The 20,100-nt window shown below is 36.9% G+C and overlaps 1 protein-coding gene across 8 annotated transcripts in view; it reads right to left on the bottom strand.

Annotated features, from left to right (window-relative positions):
* MYCBP2 (MYC binding protein 2) overlaps positions 1 to 20,100 on the bottom strand; it is a 267,817-nt gene that overhangs the window by 212,873 nt on the left and 34,844 nt on the right. For all 8 annotated transcript variants that reach the window (XM_057707054.1, XM_057707050.1, XM_057707051.1 and 5 more), the window contains exons 3-5: positions 18,522 to 18,737; positions 11,119 to 11,272; positions 6,788 to 6,984 (exon numbers count right to left, since the gene is read on the bottom strand). In XM_057707054.1, coding sequence (XP_057563037.1) covers positions 6,788 to 6,984; positions 11,119 to 11,272; positions 18,522 to 18,737 — 567 coding nt within the window. The remainder of the gene's footprint in view (positions 1 to 6,787; positions 6,985 to 11,118; positions 11,273 to 18,521; positions 18,738 to 20,100) is intronic.

Here is a 20,100-nt window from a genome sequence, read left to right as displayed (position 1 = left end):
CTACAAGGCCACCATCACCCTGATACCAAAACCAGGCAAAGATGTCACAAAAAAAGAAAATGACAGGCCAATATCACTGATGAATTTAGATGCAAAAATCCTCACCAAAATACTAGCTAACAGAATCCAACAGCACATCAAAAAGATCATACACTATGATCAAGTGGGGTTTATCCCTGGGATGCAAGGATTCTTCAACATACACAAATCAATCAATGTGATACATCATATCAACAAACTGAAGGATAAAAACCATATGATAATCTCAATAGATGCAGAAAAAGCTTTTGACAAAGTGCAACATCCATTTATGATAAAAGCTCTCCAGAAAATGGGCATAGAAGGAAATTACCTCAACATAATAAAAGCCATATGTGAGAAACCAAAAGCCAACATCATTCTAAATGGTGAAAAACTGAAAGAATTCCCTCTAAGAACAGGAACAAGACAAGGGTGTCCACTGTCACCATTATTATTCAACATAGTTCTGGAAGTTTTAGCCACAGCACTCTGAGAAGAAAATGAAATAAAAGGAATCCAAACTGGAAAAGAAGTAGTAAAACTGTCACTCTTTGCAAATGACATGATATTATATATAGAAAACCCTAAAGATTCTACCAGAAAACTGCTAGCACTAATCAATGAATTTAGTAAAGTAACAGGATACAAAATTAATGCACAGAAATCTCTTGCATTCCTATACATTAACAATGAAAAATCAGAAAGAGAAATTAAGGAAACTCTCCCATTTACCAATGGAACAAAAAGAATAAAATACCTAGGAATAAACCTGCCTAAGGAGACAAAAGACCTGTATACAGAAAACTGTAAGACACTAAGGAAAGAAATCTCAGACAATACAAACAGATGGAGTGATATACCGCGTTCTTGGATTGGAGGAATCAACATTGTGAAAATGACTATCCTACCCAGAGCAATTTACAGATTCAACGCTATCCCTATCAAATTACCAACGGCATTTTTCACAGAACTAGAACAAGAAATCTTACGATTTGTATGGAAACGCAAAAGACCCTGAATAGCCAAAGCAATCTTGAGAAGGAAAGACGGAGTTGGTGAAATTAGGCTTCCTGACTTCAAACTATACTACAAGGCCACAGTGATCAAGACAGTATGCTACTGGCACAAAAACAGAAAGGAAGATCAATGGAACAGAATAGAGAACCCAGAGGTAAACCCATACACATATGGGCACCTTATCTTTGACAAAGGAGGCAAGAATACACAATGGAAAAAAGCCTCTTCAATAAGTGGTGCTGGGAAAACTGGACAGCTACACGGAAAAGAATGAAATTAGAACACTTCCTAACACCATACACAAAAATAAACTCAAAATGAATTAAAGACCTACATGTAAGCCAGACAGAACACTCTATGACATACATCAAAGCAACATCCTTTTTGACCCACCTCCTAGAACAATGGAAATAAAATCAAGAAAAAACAAATGGGACCTCATGAAACTTAAAAGCTTTTGCACAGTGAAAGAAAGCATAAACAAGACAAGAAGACAACCCTCAGAATGGGAGAAAATACTTGCCAATGAAGCAACGGACAAAGGATTAATCTCCAAAATATACATGCAGATCATGCAGCTTAATAGCAAAAAAGCAAATAACCCAATCCACAAATGGGTGGAAGACCTAAATAGACATTTCTCCAAAGAAGACATATAGATGGCTAAGAAACCCATGCAAAGATGCTCAACATCACTAATCATCAGAGAAATGCAAGTCAAAGCCACAATGAGGTATCACCTCACACCAGTCAGAATGGCCATCATCAAAACATTTAGAAACAATAAATGTTGGAGAGGGTGTGGAGAAAAGGGAACTCTCCTGCACTGTTGGTGGGAATGTAAGTTGGTACAGCCACTATGGAAAACAGTTTGGAGGTTCCTTAAAAAACTAAAAACAGAACTACCATATGATCCAGTAATCCCACTACTGGGTATATACCCAGAGAAAACCATAACCCAAATAGAAATATGTACCATAATGTTCATTGCAGCACAATTTACAATAGCCAGGACGTGGAAGCAACCTAAATGCCCATCAACAGATGAGTGGATAAAGAAGATGTGGCACATATATACAATGGAATATTACTCAGCCATAAAAGGGAATGTAATGGAGCTATATGTAATGAGGTGGATAGACCTAGAGACTGTCATACAGAGCAAAGTATGCCAGAAAGAGAAAAACAAATACTGTACGCTAACTCATATATACGGAATCTAAAAAAATGGTACTGAAGTACCCAGTGCTGGGCAAGAACAAGGATGTGGATGCAGAGAATGGACTGGAGGACACGGGGTTTGGGGGCGGGAGGGGCGCAAAGGGGAAGCTGGGACGAAGTGAGAGAGTAGCACAGACATATTTACACTACCAAAAGTAAAACAGAAAGCTACTGGGAAGTTGCTGTATAATAAAGGGAGATCAGCTCGATGATGGGTGATGCCTTGGAAGGCCAGGACAGGGAGGGTGGGAGGGAGTCATGGGAGGAAGGGGATATGGGATACGTGTATAAATACAGCTGATTCACTTTGGTGTACCTCAAAAGATGGTACAAGAGTGTAAAGCAATTATATTCCAATAAAGAGCTTAAAAAAATATCTTTAAAAAAATAAAAAAGTAGCTCTGCTCCAGTCTAGGCTAAGGTCAAGGGCAGGCACAGAGGTTAAAACTGTTCCATGCCTTGTGTGTTCAAAAGCTTCTTTATCTTCCCTCAAACATGATGGACAGTTGAGCTAGATATAGTGAACATCATTCCCCCTCAGAACTGTGAAGGCACTGCTGTTATCTTCTATTCCGATGTTGCTTTTGAGAAGTCCAATGGCCTTCAGCTTGATCTTTGGTACATCACTTGTCTCTGCACTCTAGATGGAACCTTTATTTTCTCTTTATTATGTGTTATGATTTTGCAAAGTTATACGCAGTGTGAGTCTTTTGTCATTCGTTGTGTTGGGCACTCAGCGTGTGCTCTGTCAATATGAAAATGTGTATCTTTGGGGGATGGGAATTCTCCTTATAAAACTTAGGTAATTTCCTCCTCTCTGCTTGAATACCTATTAGATACTAGCCTTTCTGGAAGGATCCTCTAATTTTACTTTATATCACCTATTTTCTTTCTTTTTCTTTCTCTCTCTCTCTTTTCTACTGTCTGGGGACTCTCTAATCTGAACTTCTAACCCTTCTACTGATTTTACTGCTGCTATCTTATTTTTTTAACTGGTAAGAACTCTTTGTTCTGAGTTGTTATTTTTTAACACTGCCATTTAATGTAAATAATCATTGTCTCACCCCTCTTCAAAACAGTGATTACAATTTTCTTAGAGTTCTTCTGTCCTCTAAACTCTTTTCACCAAAGTTCTTTTAATTATTATTATTATTATTACCATTGCTATTTTTACTGATTTGGGATATTCTGTCTTTCTTGTTAGCCTAGTGATACTTGGCTGTACACTTTTTTTAAAGAGCAAGCAACTAAAAAACTGATAGGAAGCTGGTGTGAATGGATAGGGCCTGACAGAGAGTGAGCTCACCTCAAAATGATCACACTAAGTTTAAAGTTTCATTGGAGGATCTCCCCCCCGCACCCCGCCAAACGTCTGCATCTATGTCTTATCTCACTTTTTCTCCAAAGAAGAATCTGCCAGTCTTTTCCCTAGAAGCTATAAGCCTCACTCCCAGTACTGGGAACTCAGTGAGGATTAAGAAATTTCATCATCAATATGGAGACTTTCACTTAATCTCCATCTTCAGCCTGGCTCCTCAATTCCACTCTCTACTGTGCCTGGTTTCCCCTGGCCTCTGGCTCAATTTCTTTACACAACAAACCTAACTCTTAGGGGTATGAGAGGAGGACAACTGATTGGCTGGGAAGTATAGAGGAAGGGCTCTGGGGTTCTTGAGCTTTCATTACACAGACTTTCAATCAGTTTTTACCTCCTCCCCTCAACACCACTTTCCAGGTGTTTAATGCTTCCAATCCTAAATCCTATCTGCAGTTTTAGGTGAAAATCAACTTACTTTCTATGGGCATTAGCCTCTGGATGAGATTAAGTTTAAGCTTTCCCCAGTATTTATGTTCTAAAAATGTCCCATTCTTAAAAGTTTTTACTTAAAAAAAAATCCTTTATTATAATCTTAGTGGAGACTGCAGGGATGGAGGGAAGAGCAGTGCCTTCAACATGGCTCTATTTCTCATATACTTTTAACGGGGTATTAAAGTTTTAAGAAAACCCAGTGCTACAATCAGAAGTCTCAGAAATACTCCTTTTCCTCTCCTATTGATTTTCTCTCACCAATGCTATTGCAGGACCTAGAGAATTTATCCTGATAAACTAGACTTTCTTTGAGGATTCTCCAAGTCATTCACCAATTCTGGAAAATCATAGGTATTATTTCAAATACTGCCTCTCCACAAATCTATTGCTGCCTTGTGGAACTCAAGACTGTACTGATACTTTAGACTTTCTCATTCTCTATCCATGTTTCTTATTTTCATATTTTGTCTCTCTGTGCTGAATTCTAAATAATTTCTTCCTCTCTATCTTTCAGTTCACTGCTTCTATCTTCAACTATATTATCCACTGGTTAACTCATCCTTTACATTTCTAGTTGTAACTATTTGGTTTTTCATTTCCAGTTCTATTTGGTTTGTTTTCTGATCTGATTACTTTTTATATCCTTATTCCTTAATAATACTTTTGACACTTTATTACTTTAACCATATTAAATATATATACACATATTTTATACTCTCAAATAATTTCAATATATATGCACTTGGCAAGATTGATTCTGCTACATTTCTTTCTACTAACTCTCAATGACAGTGCCTTTTTTCTATGTCCTTTTTGTTTGTGATTTCAGACACAGTAGTGTTGTGTCTGTGGGAGGCCTCTGAAGTCTGGAGTTCATCCCTCCGGAAAGGATTTCAGTCTCCTTCAGTGAAGGACTTCACAGGACTACTGTTCCTAACTTACTTTAAACTCTCAGCGTAAGCTTTTAGGAACAAGATAAGTAATATGCATTCAGATTCCAAAATAATTTGAGATGTTACAGTTATACATTTTCAGGGAAGACTTTTCTCCCCCCAATCATAGCCTGGCCAAGGGAGTTTTGTGAAATGAAGTAGGTAGGTGGGATGGGGCCAAATGATGAAGAACACTATATGCCATGTTAAGATAACAGGTTTTAATATGGCGTTTGGCCTGAAGTTGGTACGTAGTGACAGGGCAGATCTACAGAGAACCTTGGCTGTGGGTTCAGGGGGACTGCATACTTTTGTGCAGCCTAGTGCCTGTGCATAATACTGCAGTTAGACAGACATGCATTCAAGTCCTGTCTCTGCTATATGACAGCTCTCTACACTATAACTACACTATACTTCTTCCAGCCTTCAGTATTCCACTCTTAATTCCATGCTTTAGCACATGATTATCAAGAACATTCTCTCTCTACACCACTAATCACTGGATTCAAATAAGTACATGTTTATGGTCACTATACTTTTAAATTTTGGCACTGATATTTGAATGTTTGTGTTATTCTATTAAAATTTTGGCAGTATTTGTATATTTCAAAGATATATTAAAACTAAATTTTTGCTGAACCCTCAAAGCACAGTTGCAGAACAGTTTGGAAATAACTAAATTAGAGGAACTTCAAAATAAGTATGAACCATCGGGGCTTCCCTGGTGGCTCAATGGTTAAGAATCCACTTGCCAATGCAGGGGACACAGGTTAGATCCCTCATCCGGGAAGATCCCACGTGCCACGGAGCAACCAAGCCCGCAAGCCACAACTACTGAGCCTGTGCGCGCCTAGAGCCCGGGCTCCGCAACAGGAGAAGCCACTGCACCAAGAAACCTGCACACCGCAACGAAGAGTAGCCTCCATCGTCACAACTAGAGAAAGCCCACGCACAGCAATGAAGACGCAACACAGCTAAATAAATAAATACATAAATAACGAACAAAAAAAAACCACAGGGACTTCCCTGGTGGTCCAGTGGCTAAGACTCCATGTGCCCAATGCAAGGGGCCTGGGTTTGAACCCTGGTCAGGGAACTAGATCCCACATGCCGCAACTAAAGATCCTGCATGCCACAAACTAAGACCCAATGCAGTCAAATAAATAAATAAATAAAAATTAAAAACAAAAAAAACCTCTGTAACTTCTCACTCAATTTCCAGAACAGTCCAAAACAGTTAAATCAAGTTTGTCTATAATAGGGCTATATTCCCCACCACTAACGAGGATGATGAGCTCATTCCACAGCTGCATATTAAAAGCTCTAAATGCTATACGTGCAGCTGAAGTGGCTCAGAAACAAACCAATTCATGAAAAACTATAATCAATAAAAAACATGGTAAAAGTGATATATCCTTTTCTTTCAATAGGGAAAAGATATTTAGAAACAATGAAGGAATTCCATACCTGAAAATTCAGGGCAAGATGGGAGGTGGGGGAGGGCAGAGAGCAAGACAGTGCAACCAAAGAGGAGGCTGTAGTGCAGACACAAAGAGCAGGTCAAAGATTTAAGTTTTCTCCAAATTTCACTTTATTACCTTTAATGTCACAGACTTGAACACACACGTAGCTTGGCTCAAATACCTTAGATTATTTATATATCAACGTTGGACAGATCAAACCATTATACTGAGTGAGAAAAAGCAAGGAATTCCTATTGACAGAAACGGAGGTAAAACTGCAACCTGGCATCTTATCAATTTCTAAGCAGCTAGACATGAAATACCTGAATAGTTTGGCAAGCATGGCTGCCATTGTTGGTGAGGATAGCAGAGATGGCCTGAAGTGTCCTTCCTGTTTCTCCCCAAGAAGCCACAAGACTGAAGAGACAAGCACAGGAAAGTGCTGTCAGAGACTGTCCTGTGCTGTCATTCATTCCAGTACTTCGAACGGTGATTTCCAAAAGGAGCTGGAAGAGAGACTCTGCAGATAAAACAGAACTCAATTATATTCATTCAACATACAGAACATTATACAGTATCTGTTTGTCTGTTTATACCTTGCCTCATTATAAAAAAATATTTAAGGCAGTTACAACACTTACTTTGCATTAGTTCCTTTCTAGTTACCCTTTCCCCCCAAAGTTAGAATATATATATAAAAAGGACCTTAGAGAATATTTAGTTCAACTCCTAATTTTTGTAAATGAAGCAGAGAACCTTGCTTTGAGGCACTCACAATATTCAGGAAGTAGCCTATCAAATAGTAACAGACTACTCATTGCACTTATTTGTACCTTTTAGATTGGGAAAAATACGGGCTTCTTAAAATGTTAGGTGTTCAGAAAATTGTGTATTTATTTGCAAAACAACAACAGAATACATAAAACATATGCAATAATTTGTTTTAATATAAAATTGGCTTTACCACTAACATAACAACAGTTCACACTTGTAATTCATTTTATACTCTAGAAAAAACCTCCAAATCAATAGAACAGATACCCCCTTTTAATGGATAATGAAATTGAGACACAGAGAGGTTAAGAGATTTTCCCTAAATCATAAAGCCATATAGTGGCAAAGATGGAAAAATAACACATGAATGTTCTATGGCCATTAGAGGTCTCCACACAAAACTCCACCCAAGACTGAATCAGTAAACTTCTGGGTATTTCTTATGTAGAAGGGGCGCTTCCTAGGTGGCGCAGTGGTTAAGAATCCGCCTGCCAATGCAGAGGACATGGGTTCGATCCCTGCTCCAGGAAGATCCCACATGCCACGGAGCAACTAAGCCCGTGTGCCAAAAAAAAGTGAAAAGAAAAGGTGAAATTCTTACATAGAAGGGAAGGGAGATTTGAAAATCCTTTACAAGTACATACTCAGAGACAGAGGGAGAAAGAAAAAAAGCAGAGAGTCAGAAAAAGAGAGAGGAAAATTGAGAAAGATGGAAAGAGAGAGAGGGAAAGGGGAAGGAAGGAGGAGAGCAAGAGAGAGAACTGACGTGTTGTAATTCTCTGCAAACTAAAAGGCCACCTGTGTTTTATTTGTTAGCTCACAGAAACCTAGGCTTCCTCTATCTAGTCCCCATCTTCCATATCTAATCCCTAAATCCTGTCAATTTTACTTCCTGATTAATTCCTCCGCTTTTGGGTATCACCAGCAACTCCCCAATCCATGCTATCTATCACCATCTCTTAATTAGACTACTAAAAATTGTTCAGAAATTAGCTTCTACCATTCACTTTTGCATCCTTCTAGCCAAACAATTTTTAAACCAAAAATCTGGTTTTCTATTTAAAATCCATTTACTCCTTTGTTAATTCCTTCCTGCTCCTCTTCCTTCTTTCCTTTCTCCCTCCCTTCTTCATGTCCCTGTAAATCTTTCAGTGTTTCCTTTATTGCATCTAACCTTTCCTCTGCCTTTCCCTCCAAATATCCTTCCTTCCCTCCATCCTTTTATCTGTCTTTCTTGTTTGTCCATCCTCCCTTCCCTCATTATCCTTCAGTCCAGCCAGTATTTCCTGAATTCTTCCTGCACATCCAGAACTATTCTAGGTGGGGGTAGTACAGTGACAAATACAAAGAACGCCCTGCCATCAACGAAATTAGATTCAAATGGAAGAAAACAGTCTAAGACCATAGTTTGGTTTTTTTTAAACATAAGGAGACAGTGAGACAGTGACGTTCAATTCTTCCTAGAACAATAACCATCCTCCTTTAACATGGCCTCTCAAGCTCCACATGACCTACTCTGTGCCTCCTCCATCCCTTCACTCTCCACACTCCAGCCATACAGTCTTTTTCCAGGCATACTCCTTCCTACCTCAAAGCCTTACTACATGCTCTCCCTTCTGCCTGGAAACTTAGTTAACTCCTTCTTACTCATCCTTCAAATCTTAAATGTCACATCTTCAGGGAAACCTGTTATCAACTCCCAGAACTCCCTATTCCCCCCATACTATTTATCCACACTTGTAATTGTACGTGTCCAACTGTCTGATGCTAAGTTCCATAACAGCAATGATGTTTATATTAATCACCTCTGTATTCTACACTCTTAGCACAGAAGACAGGAGATGCTATTACATTTAAGTGAATAATTGAGAATATATATTTTAACTTTAAATTGAATAAAAAGATAGATATAAGGGAAGGACTTTTTTAAAAACTGGCCAATTTGCAAATCAAATCCATCTTCAAAGAGAAGTCTGATGTATAATAATCATCAAGCTATCCCAACAATTAGAGATACATATATACATATACCTTCATGAATAACATGAAAAAAACCAATGTGGAAAAGTGTAACTAATATGATTATGATATTAAATCAAAGGAAAAAAACAGAGGCAGGTTTCAATACAAATTTCATTTTAAAGAACAAAATTACTACTTACACCTTTGAGCTAATTAAACAAAATAAAAAATATGAAGTGATGGTAAATGCCTGAACAGAAAAATATGTCACTGCAGTGAAAAGATCAGAAGCAAGCACTGGAAGGACAGAAGAGAGACCAAAGACAGTATAGTACAGCAGCATTTGAAACTGTCAGTAAGAAAATAATAAATTGGGAAACTTAAGTTTTGATAGAAGATGATTAAGCTAAAGCACATATGATAAGTTTAAAACCCAGTATTAAGAAAAAGATCATTTTGAAAAGAATAAAGGAAAGGGAGTATTTACGTATAAACCGAATATAAAAGAAAGTACATAACAAATGACAGAAGACAACAGAATGGCAGAAGATCTAGGAGGAAAACAATGATTAGCACGTTGTTCAAAATAAGATTTAGGATATACTGGTTTTAGTGGATATTTTAAATACTTCAACTATTTGCTAATTTACAAACCAGAGCTAAGGATAACTAGCAAAATATTCTTAAATAAAATTAATTAATTTAATGAAATCTTCAATAAAATGCCATGAAATCAAGTAGTGCCTCACAAAAGTAATGCGATCACTGGTGATACAGTGACAATAAACAACAAGGTACCTGCTTCTTAACACATGCAGCTTTTATTCGGTAGTAGCATTTAATGACATGTTTTTAAAAATCCTCAGCTTATTTTCATGGCCACTACTCCCACCACCAACCAAAACAAAACAGTAACAAAACAAATTGAACACAAAATCTAAGCACTGTATGTGACTGAAAAAATAACAATCTGACATGCAAATTAAAACCACGCAATTAAGTTCTCACACGTGGGCCTAACGTAGTCCAAATAGCCAAGCAGAGAAAAAGGACCAAACTCTAGTCCAGCCCAGCAGCGTGGGCACCGGCCCAGCAGTGTCAGCATCAGCCTCACCGGAAACTCACTCCAAGTGCAAACTCTCAGGTGCCATCCCAAACTACTGAACTCCACAGTCAGGGCCCACATATATGGCTGAACAAGCTAATGCCTGAGATTTAGAAGACTTTCGACTGTTTGAAGGCCCAGAGTTAGCATCAGAGAATAGTAATTAGCCTCCAAAAATCAAGCTTCCATCTCCATTTTGCTTCCTTAAGTCCCCATCTTGCTTACAGGATTATGTGTTGAGCCTCGGTCACTGGGCATAAAAGGCAGGCATTCAAAAATTCAAATGCACTTTACAAAAAGCAAACATTTTTACTTAATGGAAGTTGCTACTAAGTCAAAAGCTTTATCTTTAACAAAAAAAGATTTTTGTTTATCATGAACACAAAAGAAATGCCCTCTCTATTTAGAAACTGTGTTGTTTGGGGTTGATAGTATTTGTTCCCTCTTTTCCTACCTTTTTTTACTCTCCAAAGTAACATGTAAAGTTAAACAAAGTCAATGTTAGCTATTTTGGCCAAAGGTTTAAATAAAAATGATTTAAGTTCATAGTGACTATAAGGCTTGAGGATTATTTCTGGGTTCCAAGAATTTATATTTTGCTTTTTCCCCATCATCATAATAATCAGGAAACGTCTGTGCATGAACTATAACTCTTAAATCATGACTCCAGCGGAACACAGCAAAGTAACTTAAAATTTATACCCTTGCTGTTTCAGTACCATAAACAGAGACTGAATTACAGGCTGCTGTATGTGCTTCATGAGAAAAGCTCTTCACATTTAAAGGACTCACTCGACGTGCCCAAGCTCTTACCTAGGACCTCGGGCGGCTCTGACTGGAGGCCTTCTGGCTGCTGACCCTGAAGCACGTTAAGCAGGGCCTGGAGACTCCTGAGGCACAGGGATGGATGAGAAAACCGCGTCTCCTTGATCAACTCAAAAACTTCACAAAGTCCAACCTCAATGATCTATTTAAGATGAAAAAAAATATTATACTTTACAGCATGTGAGCTAACAACACTTCTCAGGCAGGATAATCGGTACAGCTTACCTCCACAGCAAATGACCGACAGTACAACACTTCAAAGGCACAGAAAAAGTCATCACATAAAAAAGAATAAAACTCATTGTGCATAATTTCAAGATTCAGAAAATCATCTGGTTACACGGGTTAAAAAATAGTGGTACTACTTAAAAAGCAGTGTTAGTATAAAGAAGCCATAATAAAACATCATGAAAACGGTTTAACAGCGAACTAGGTACTAAACTGCATTCACTCAGAAAAAAATAAACTATTAATTTACAAAGTTCATTTGGCTGTACTCAAGTAAAAATCAGCACTCTTTTGTTACATTATATTAATTGTTACTTATGACCAGAAAAAAGTCTATATGATGGCACAATCACCATATCATTATTTGTAGATGGTGTCCCTTATTCCTGTAGGATTTATCACAAAAAGAATTAAAAACTGCCTAGCCGAAATATCATGGCTATTTTTACTCCAATTATCTTATTATTCCGTATCAGGACCAAGAAAAATACAACTCAGTATCTAACAAAAGATAAATAAATCTGTAACTAAAGATTGAGAGAGCAAATATGATGAACTGGTATAAGGAGATACCTTCAGAAGGCTGACAGAACAAGAGACAATGAAATTCCGTTTCTCAGTCAATGCCAACATTTTGAGAAGGAAATGTAAAAGATCTTCTCAGGAAGTGTTAAATTATTTGGAGAAGTAGTAAGTAACAGAAAAAGTTAAAACTAAATTAATTAGTATAAGTGCATTCAAAGCATTAATTCTACTGAACAAAACAGTAGAAGGTATTCTCTCTGCTGAGATTTGTACATTAATTCATATATTACATAAATATTTTTCAAGTTCTTATTTTGTGCAACTCGCTACAGGAGATATGAGATATATTATACCAGACCCTGTTCTCTAAGAGTTTAAACTAACAGGGTAAATGAATCTCATACATAATGCTTACCCAGTCCAGACATCTCTTACAGCATTTATCATGTTATCCTGTAACTATTTTTGTTTCTATTTTCCCAACTAAACTGGGATCTCCTTGTGGACACAGAGTATATCTTAACTAACATCTCCCATGACTAGCCCAGTGCCTACACATGATAGGCAGACAACAAATATTCATTTACTCTCTCAGTTGTGTGCTAAACACCACTGCGACTCATAAATGTTTTGCCTGACAAGGGTCAAAACGGTTGCAGGCAAGGCAGTTGCAGTTCTCATTACCATCTGCAAGGTTTCTGAAGAATACAGATATGACTGAAAAGTCAAAATAACTAGTAGGATTGTTTTTAGAGAAATTATCTAAAATCATATAATACTTGATTATCATAGCTAAGATTACAGAAGTGCTTGTATAGAGTTTCAATTAATTAAATGGAAATGAAAACTTGCCATTTCATATAGTTTATTTTCCTGAAACAGACCAGAAAATAAAAACATGCTGTCCAAGATTTCCATCTGTTTATGTCCATAAAGGAGACAAATCTGAAGTCAAAGATCTCTTAAGTACAAAAGGTAGGGTTCTATTCTCAGGCCAGCAAGAGACTACTCTATCCTATCAGTCTTTAAGATCTCTTACTCTACCACTACCAATCATAACTTTTCATAATTCAAAGAATTCTTCACAGATGACATTCTTGGCTAGGGTTTCTTTTTATAAGTATGTTCCTATAGTAACAGAAAAAGTACTGAACCTTGCCAAAAACAGTAAGGTTGCTTATTGAACAGATTCCTGAGTTGTCTCTCTAATAAGTTTAAGGTATAATAACAAATGTATGACAACAGGTAACTCAGGTGGGCTGTCTAGGAGCAGAGCACTAGATGGCTTTAGTGAAAAATACGCATAAAATGTTAGTCAAACGATCAGGACAAGGAATTATCCATCTCTCTAGGTTAACTACTGTGAATTCTCACTTACCACATGTATCTTGGTCCAGTTTAGATTTATTTTTTTAATAAGGGAGAACACTAATTCATTTCCAGAACTGTGATATGTATTCAATATACAACAAAATAGAAATCAACTTCAAGTTTTCCAATCAGATTTAGCTTTGAATCATTGAGCAGAGGAACAAAACATGTTGTGAATTAAGACTTTTTTCTGAGGTTTGACTGAGAGTATTTTACTATACATACGAACTTTGAAATTGCACTTTACACTTTAAAGCCTGTCTTACAGTCACTGAGAACATACCATACGTCTTCCTTCCTTAATATTAAGAAGGATGAGAATAAGGAGAAAAAATATAGTACTATATAATACAATACATGTACTGCAATCTGTATTATAGTACATAGAACACAATATGATTTCATCTGTGAGGAAATAAATACATTTTAATGTGTGTATATAAAAATGTTTATAGTGGGTATTTTTTGGTTAATGGGATTTTAGAAATAGCTTCTAATCTAAAATTTTCTTTTCTTTATAAAAATGTTCTCCATTTTTTCAAATTATCTACAATGCATATGCACTGCCTTTATAAATGGCAAAATAAATTATTAATAAGTTTGCTAAATAGAACGGTTCATTATAATAACACACTACGCTCTCAATACTTTTGATGATAAACCATAACTAACCACCAAACACAAGGTCTTCCACTTCTCTTCAGAAAACAATCTTTTGTAAATTTACTGAATGTTATCTTCACTGTTGCTTTCAAACAATTAAATCCTGAAAGCTCTCTATTATACTTGAAGGAATACAAAACCCAATAAGTAACTGGTACAGCCAGTCCAATGCCACTGTTGAGAAAAGTGAGGCAAAAATATATTTCGCCAAAAAAAAAAAAAGTCTTTTGAGGATTTAGTTTGCTCTCCTCAAATCACATATTTCCAAAGGTGGCATTATTATTTCACTAACAATAACATGAGAGTTTAGATACATCACATTTGGATTTAATAATAATAAACTCTTTGCCATTACAAAGTGTATCTTCTATTAAAAAGTTCTAGAATCAGTTCTAACACTTACAGAAAACATTTGCAAAAGCACAAAAGGGAACCAAAAGTGGATTTACATATTACTATAGAGTGAGATATACTGTCTTAAAGTTTTTTCTGTAAACATTTGATAGAGATATCATTTATGAATAATAAAAAATAAAAATCTAAAGGAGTGAGAGAATGGAAGACGAGGAGGCAACGGCAATACACACGGCAGAGGAGGAGAGGAGGGACAGGAAGAGGAGAATCCTGCACCTCAGAAGGTCCAGGTGGGAATGTCTAACCTCCTAGCCTCTAATACACAAACTGATCTACGACTTCTACCACCTTCTTCCCTTCTCTTCACAACCAGAAAAAAAAAGTGCTCTTACAACTTTTCAAAGCTAATTTAGTTTTTAAACAATGTTCTTGATGACACCTACTGCTCCATCTCTGACAGAATTTTGTGTCAACCTCTGCCACCACACTAACTCCCAAATCTGTACGTCTAGCTGGGACCTTTCTTTTCAACTTCAGTCTTACACAGTGAGCACTGGACATCTCACAGCTACTTCACACTCGGTACAACCAGAACTAAACCTATTATCATCCCAACAAACCAGTTTCTCCTTCAGTTCTCCCTCTTCAAGTAAGTGCCATCACCACCTAGAAACTTCAGAAATATGTTTGCATTCTACCTTCTCTTTCAGCCTTCATAACCAACAAATTAACAATTTCTGACAACTCTACTTCCTTAGTATTGCTTTTATGCCAAACACTGCCACATCCCCTATGGCCACTTCAGATGACTGCAATAGCTGCCTCGCGGGTCCCTCCGCTTAGTCTCCCCACCCTCTAGTGGATCTGCTTTTCCAGCACCCGAGCAACTTTAATAAAATACAAGTCTGATCATAGTTTTTTGCTTAAAATCTTCCATAGTTTCAACTTATAAGACAAAATCTGAAAATGGCTATGCAACACGTAAGGCCCTTCTCTCCTCTTGCCCTATTCAGCCAGTCCATTCTAGCCGAAGCTGACCGCTTGCGTTTTTGTCACGATGCTATTCCCCCTGCCTGCAGTCAGTCAGTACTGCATCCTTACTCCACTGTGCTCCACTATACCTTGCACACCCCTATCAATCCTTAGGGCACTGGACAGGCCTACTATCCCAACTAGACTTAACTTTCTTGAGGGTAGGGATCGTGTCTCATCATTTTGTTCTCAGGGCCTAATAGAATGCCTGCTATAAACTCAAAAAGAATTTACTGAACTAAGAAGTATATAAACGAATCTGTGTACACCTACATCTTTTAACAAAATATGAGGCATTACTAGCCTCAAATAAGCTTGGATGGGAAGTATGAATCCTAAATATCAATATTAAAAAATTAGGTAGCTATGAAATTTGGAACGCTTTAGAGGATCTCGAAATTAGATAGTGAAAGACAGTTTGAGCTGGGTAAAAACTGTTTTGGGTAAAAAAAAAAAAAAGGCTTAGGAAAAAAAACTTTTAAGCACATGAAAGTACGAAAGTACTATTTAGAATGATTACTGACCCTCAAAAAAACAAAAACCAAGAAAATCTGACAAGCAAGGCCTACATCAGTCAAAATCAATTTAACTAACTTTTAAAAGTCAAGAAGGGAAAGCACAGAACTGTATCAAAATGATACATCAGCAACAAATAAAAACTGTCTTCATTATGTGAGAGAAAAAAGAAGCAGGAAAGAAACATCCAGCAAGGAAAAAGAAACTGACAGCCACACATTCAGGAGGAGTAAGAGAAGAACAACAAAGAAAAGCAAAGAACTGACATGAAAGAGCATCTGGTGGAGCAGAGGCACAGAAATGGTCAAAAGGAAAAGAAAAAGTCAGCATTTCTCACCTGCCCTCACACTCCCATCACCTCAAACCCTAAAGGCCTCATCTCTTTTGTGTCCTGCAAACTGCTGCCAAAGTCCTGAAAGTTTCACTCCCAGCCCTGCCCCCACCCACAGCATTCTGACTACCTCTGCATAAAGGCATCCCATTGCTCCTTCCTCTCTGATCTCACTGACTGTTAGAAGTTTCATTTCCTTGGATATAAAGTATTTCTTAATAAATTGATGAGTTCCCTGAAAACTAACTGAAATTTATTTGGACCTACACATTTTCCTATTTGCACCTGATACTTACAACTACAGCTATCATTTATTGAGCACACATGCATTTATTAACTCTTTGAATCCTCACTACTACTTATGAGGTAGACATTATCCCCATTTCTGAGATGACAAAACTGAGGCACAGAGAGGTCAAATAACTTTCCCAGCATCACACAGCTAGTATTTTTAATGACAAGTGTTTGAACTCAGGCAGTTTGACTCAACTGCCCATGTTCATCACCATACCCTGTTTCTGACAGGTCAGAACTTGATGGAAAACTCAATATTAATCACTTGAGCTATTGGCTTTTCTTCTACTTTTCTGTGAAAGATCCCTTTTGACTCTGCATCTTTTTTGACTCTGTTAATCATGCTAAAAAAAAAAACAGTCTTAAGAATGCCTGGTATTTTATTTCTTTAATACTCACTCATGCTGATGTTTTAAAATAGCTTAAGAATCCGCTGTTCTTGATTGTGCATTATCTTTTAAATTAACTACAGTTTATTATTTGAAATCTGCATACCTGTGTGAAAGGTTCCTCTGGGTCTTTATTTTCCTTCCCAATGTTGAACCGAAGCTGAGTGATTACTGTAGTACAGTGGGACTCGCCCACACACAGAATGGAATTCTTATACCAAAAGTATATTTGATTCCTTCAACCCTATATCCTAACTCAACAATGTATTTTTCCTCAAATTCCCATAATTAAGCATAAGAAACCAGAATTAGAGACCATGCTCTTTACCTGGAGGAACTTACACAGAAAAGATGAGCCTTTTGTTTTAGGTTGAAGCAAGAAGCTAGTAGAGAAGGTACAGTTAAGGACACTGGAGAGAAAAGGGCTAAGGGGAAAAGGGTCCCAAGAGGAGATAAGGACATTTGAAGGTGGCTGATTAAGAGGCTGAGGAACTTCACAAAACCTCTACTACCCTACGAAACAGGAAGCAAGTCAACTGCTGAGAATACGGTGAGAAGACCCTGACAGTAGTGATCAAGGACAATGGTGAACTTATGAAGAGCCACCATGAAATGTGTAAAATAAGTCAGATCAGGGACACAGCCTCTACCTGGCTGCTGTTTCCAAGTAGTAAAATAAGTATTTACATGATATCTTATGTATGCATATAAAGAAGTTTTCAAGGCATAGTTTTAACGTATCCATTTGGTAAAAAGACAATATAATGAATTGTTTATGATAAATCACTTTAAAATGTCTATATTTAGAAAAAAGCAATACGCATAAATCATTTATGCTAAAGGTACCATTTTAAAATGTCTATATTTTCAGCCATTCTTTGGTTAGAAATACTAACTACACATACTAATATAGAAAAATATATATATATAAAATAACATTACACTCTTGAAATATACCAATGCTTAAATATAACAGAGTCCCTTAAGAACAGCCTGTTCTACTTCAATACGTGTTTCTATAACACTAGTTAGAGTATATGCCTCTGGTAAATATGGGAGTGATATCAGAACAATGCAGAAGTTTTATTGGTTCATATGTAATTCCCTTCCTAGGCAAAGGGAACCAGGATAGTGAGAGTACAATTATAACCTTAGACAGAAAAGGCAAAAGCTCTCAGCTCAGCTGCTGCACAGTCAGGAGCTTTTCTAGCTCTATTCAAGAAAAATTAAAATGCATACCTGTACCCAGAGGGAGGGATGCTCCTCCAGCTTTTCACGGCTCTTGGCTGTGGTGGTTTGCACTTCCTCTTATGCCCACCTTAATAGCAGCCCACTGGCTCAGAGCTCCACTTCCATCTGCAATGGCTCAGTGCCTGCAAGCCACCATTTCCCCTCTACTGCTTTTGTACATTTTTAATAGGCCCTGTAACAGACTCCAAGCCACTGAGCTCCCTCCCTGGGCTTTCTAAGTACTCCCCACTGAGGTTCCAATTATTGACTTTATTAGCACTCCAACTGTAAAGCTGCATAAAGTTTTCCTGATCTAGCTCAAACCTATTTTTACCCATAGGCCCTCTTATTTTCAGTGTGCAATTTTATTAAAAACAAGGTATTTTAGCAACGCAAACATATGTATTATAGCCCAAACACCTGTAGGTTATGCATCTAAGTAGAATTTGGTGACTTACCTTTGGAAGCTTGATAGGGGGCTCTTTGGATTCCTCCTCTTCATCACTATCTGATTCTCCACTCTGCACAGAATTCTTAGATGCAGCTGCCAGCGATGTTTCCTTTTTCTGCCATTCCAGAACGCAATGGCGTACATTGCAATAAATATTAAATGCAGAAGGATTGCTATGTAGTTTGATATCTGGTATGATTACTGTATTCTCCAAGTTTTCAGACTGAAATACAGGATATAATATTTCAATTTCATATTCCTTTCCATCATCATCAATTCTCATTGTTTAACAAACAACTAAACATTAGACAGGCTAGATGATTTGCAGACATCACATAGGTGACACAGCAAAGATAATCTAAGTCTACTGACTCAACTTATAGCACACTTTTTACTACACTTTACTACTTTCTAAGTAACACAGCAATAACCAACCTGACAAGGGCTGGAAAGGAGTCAGCAAAGAACTTATCAGGAATATACTTTTACCTCACAATAGGAAAAGAGGCAACAAGGCCTAACTGCTGGAGTTTCAAAGGATATTCATTTGTTGCTGTTCTAGGGGACACCAGATATAATGCAGAGTCTCAAAGACCTACTATAAATGTTGAATTACGTTTTGATTTCTTTCAAAAGTAGATATAGGGCCCTAAAACAGAAATTAGGATTGGAAAACAAAAAACATAAAAAAAAACCAAACCCTTAATTTTAGTCAATTCTAATTTCATTCTCATTCAAATAACAGTAATGCTAAGATAACTACAGATTATGGGCATAGCTTTCTGAAAGCTCTCTCTTAGCCATCTGTCTTAATAAGTACTACAAATCACATGCTTGGTAATTTAATTGTTAAAACTAAATAATTTCTATTTTGGCCCAGCACTTTATTCATCAGACTCCAACCACATTTTTGAGATCAACATTTACATTATAAATATACAGAACTAGCTTAAGATATTCTGCAAATGCATATTCCAACAATTAGAGTATGTCCAGGAAGTATCCAAGATAGATAAAACGACACTTTGAGTACCAAGAACACTTAGTCTCAAAATTCTACCCTTCTTCCATAAATAATTAGAAAAAAAATGGAGTACTCCTTGTTAAATCAAAGTGTACTAAAGTTAACTGACATATAACATGTTACTATGTCTTTCAGAGATATTAAAAACAAACAAATATTAGCAATTCAAATCCAACAATATACTCTTAAAAAGCTAATACATCATGATCAACTCAAAAACAAGGATGTACAGCATTGGAAAAGCAATCCAAAATCTACACTGACAAAAAATAAGAGAAAAAAAAAAAAGACTACAAATAAACATGGAAAAAGCATTTGACAAAAATTACATACCCATTCACAACAAAAAGCCTAAGTAAATTAGGAATAGAAGAGAATTCCAAAACTTGATTCAGGGCATCTATGAAATACCCCCAGCTAACATAGTAATAGATTGAATGCCTTCACCCTAAGATTGCAAACAAGGCAAAGATATCTACTCTCAGCAACTAGACTCAACAATGTACAAGAGATGCTATTTAGTGCAATAAGCCAAGGAAAAGAAATAAAATATATAGTTGGA

The sequence above is a fragment of the Hippopotamus amphibius genome, chromosome 14, assembly GCF_030028045.1.
Source record: "Hippopotamus amphibius kiboko isolate mHipAmp2 chromosome 14, mHipAmp2.hap2, whole genome shotgun sequence".
NCBI classification, from domain to species: Eukaryota; Metazoa; Chordata; class Mammalia; order Artiodactyla; family Hippopotamidae; genus Hippopotamus; species Hippopotamus amphibius.
Note: the sequence above shows the minus strand (reverse complement) of the source record. Positions and strands in the feature narration are given on the sequence as shown.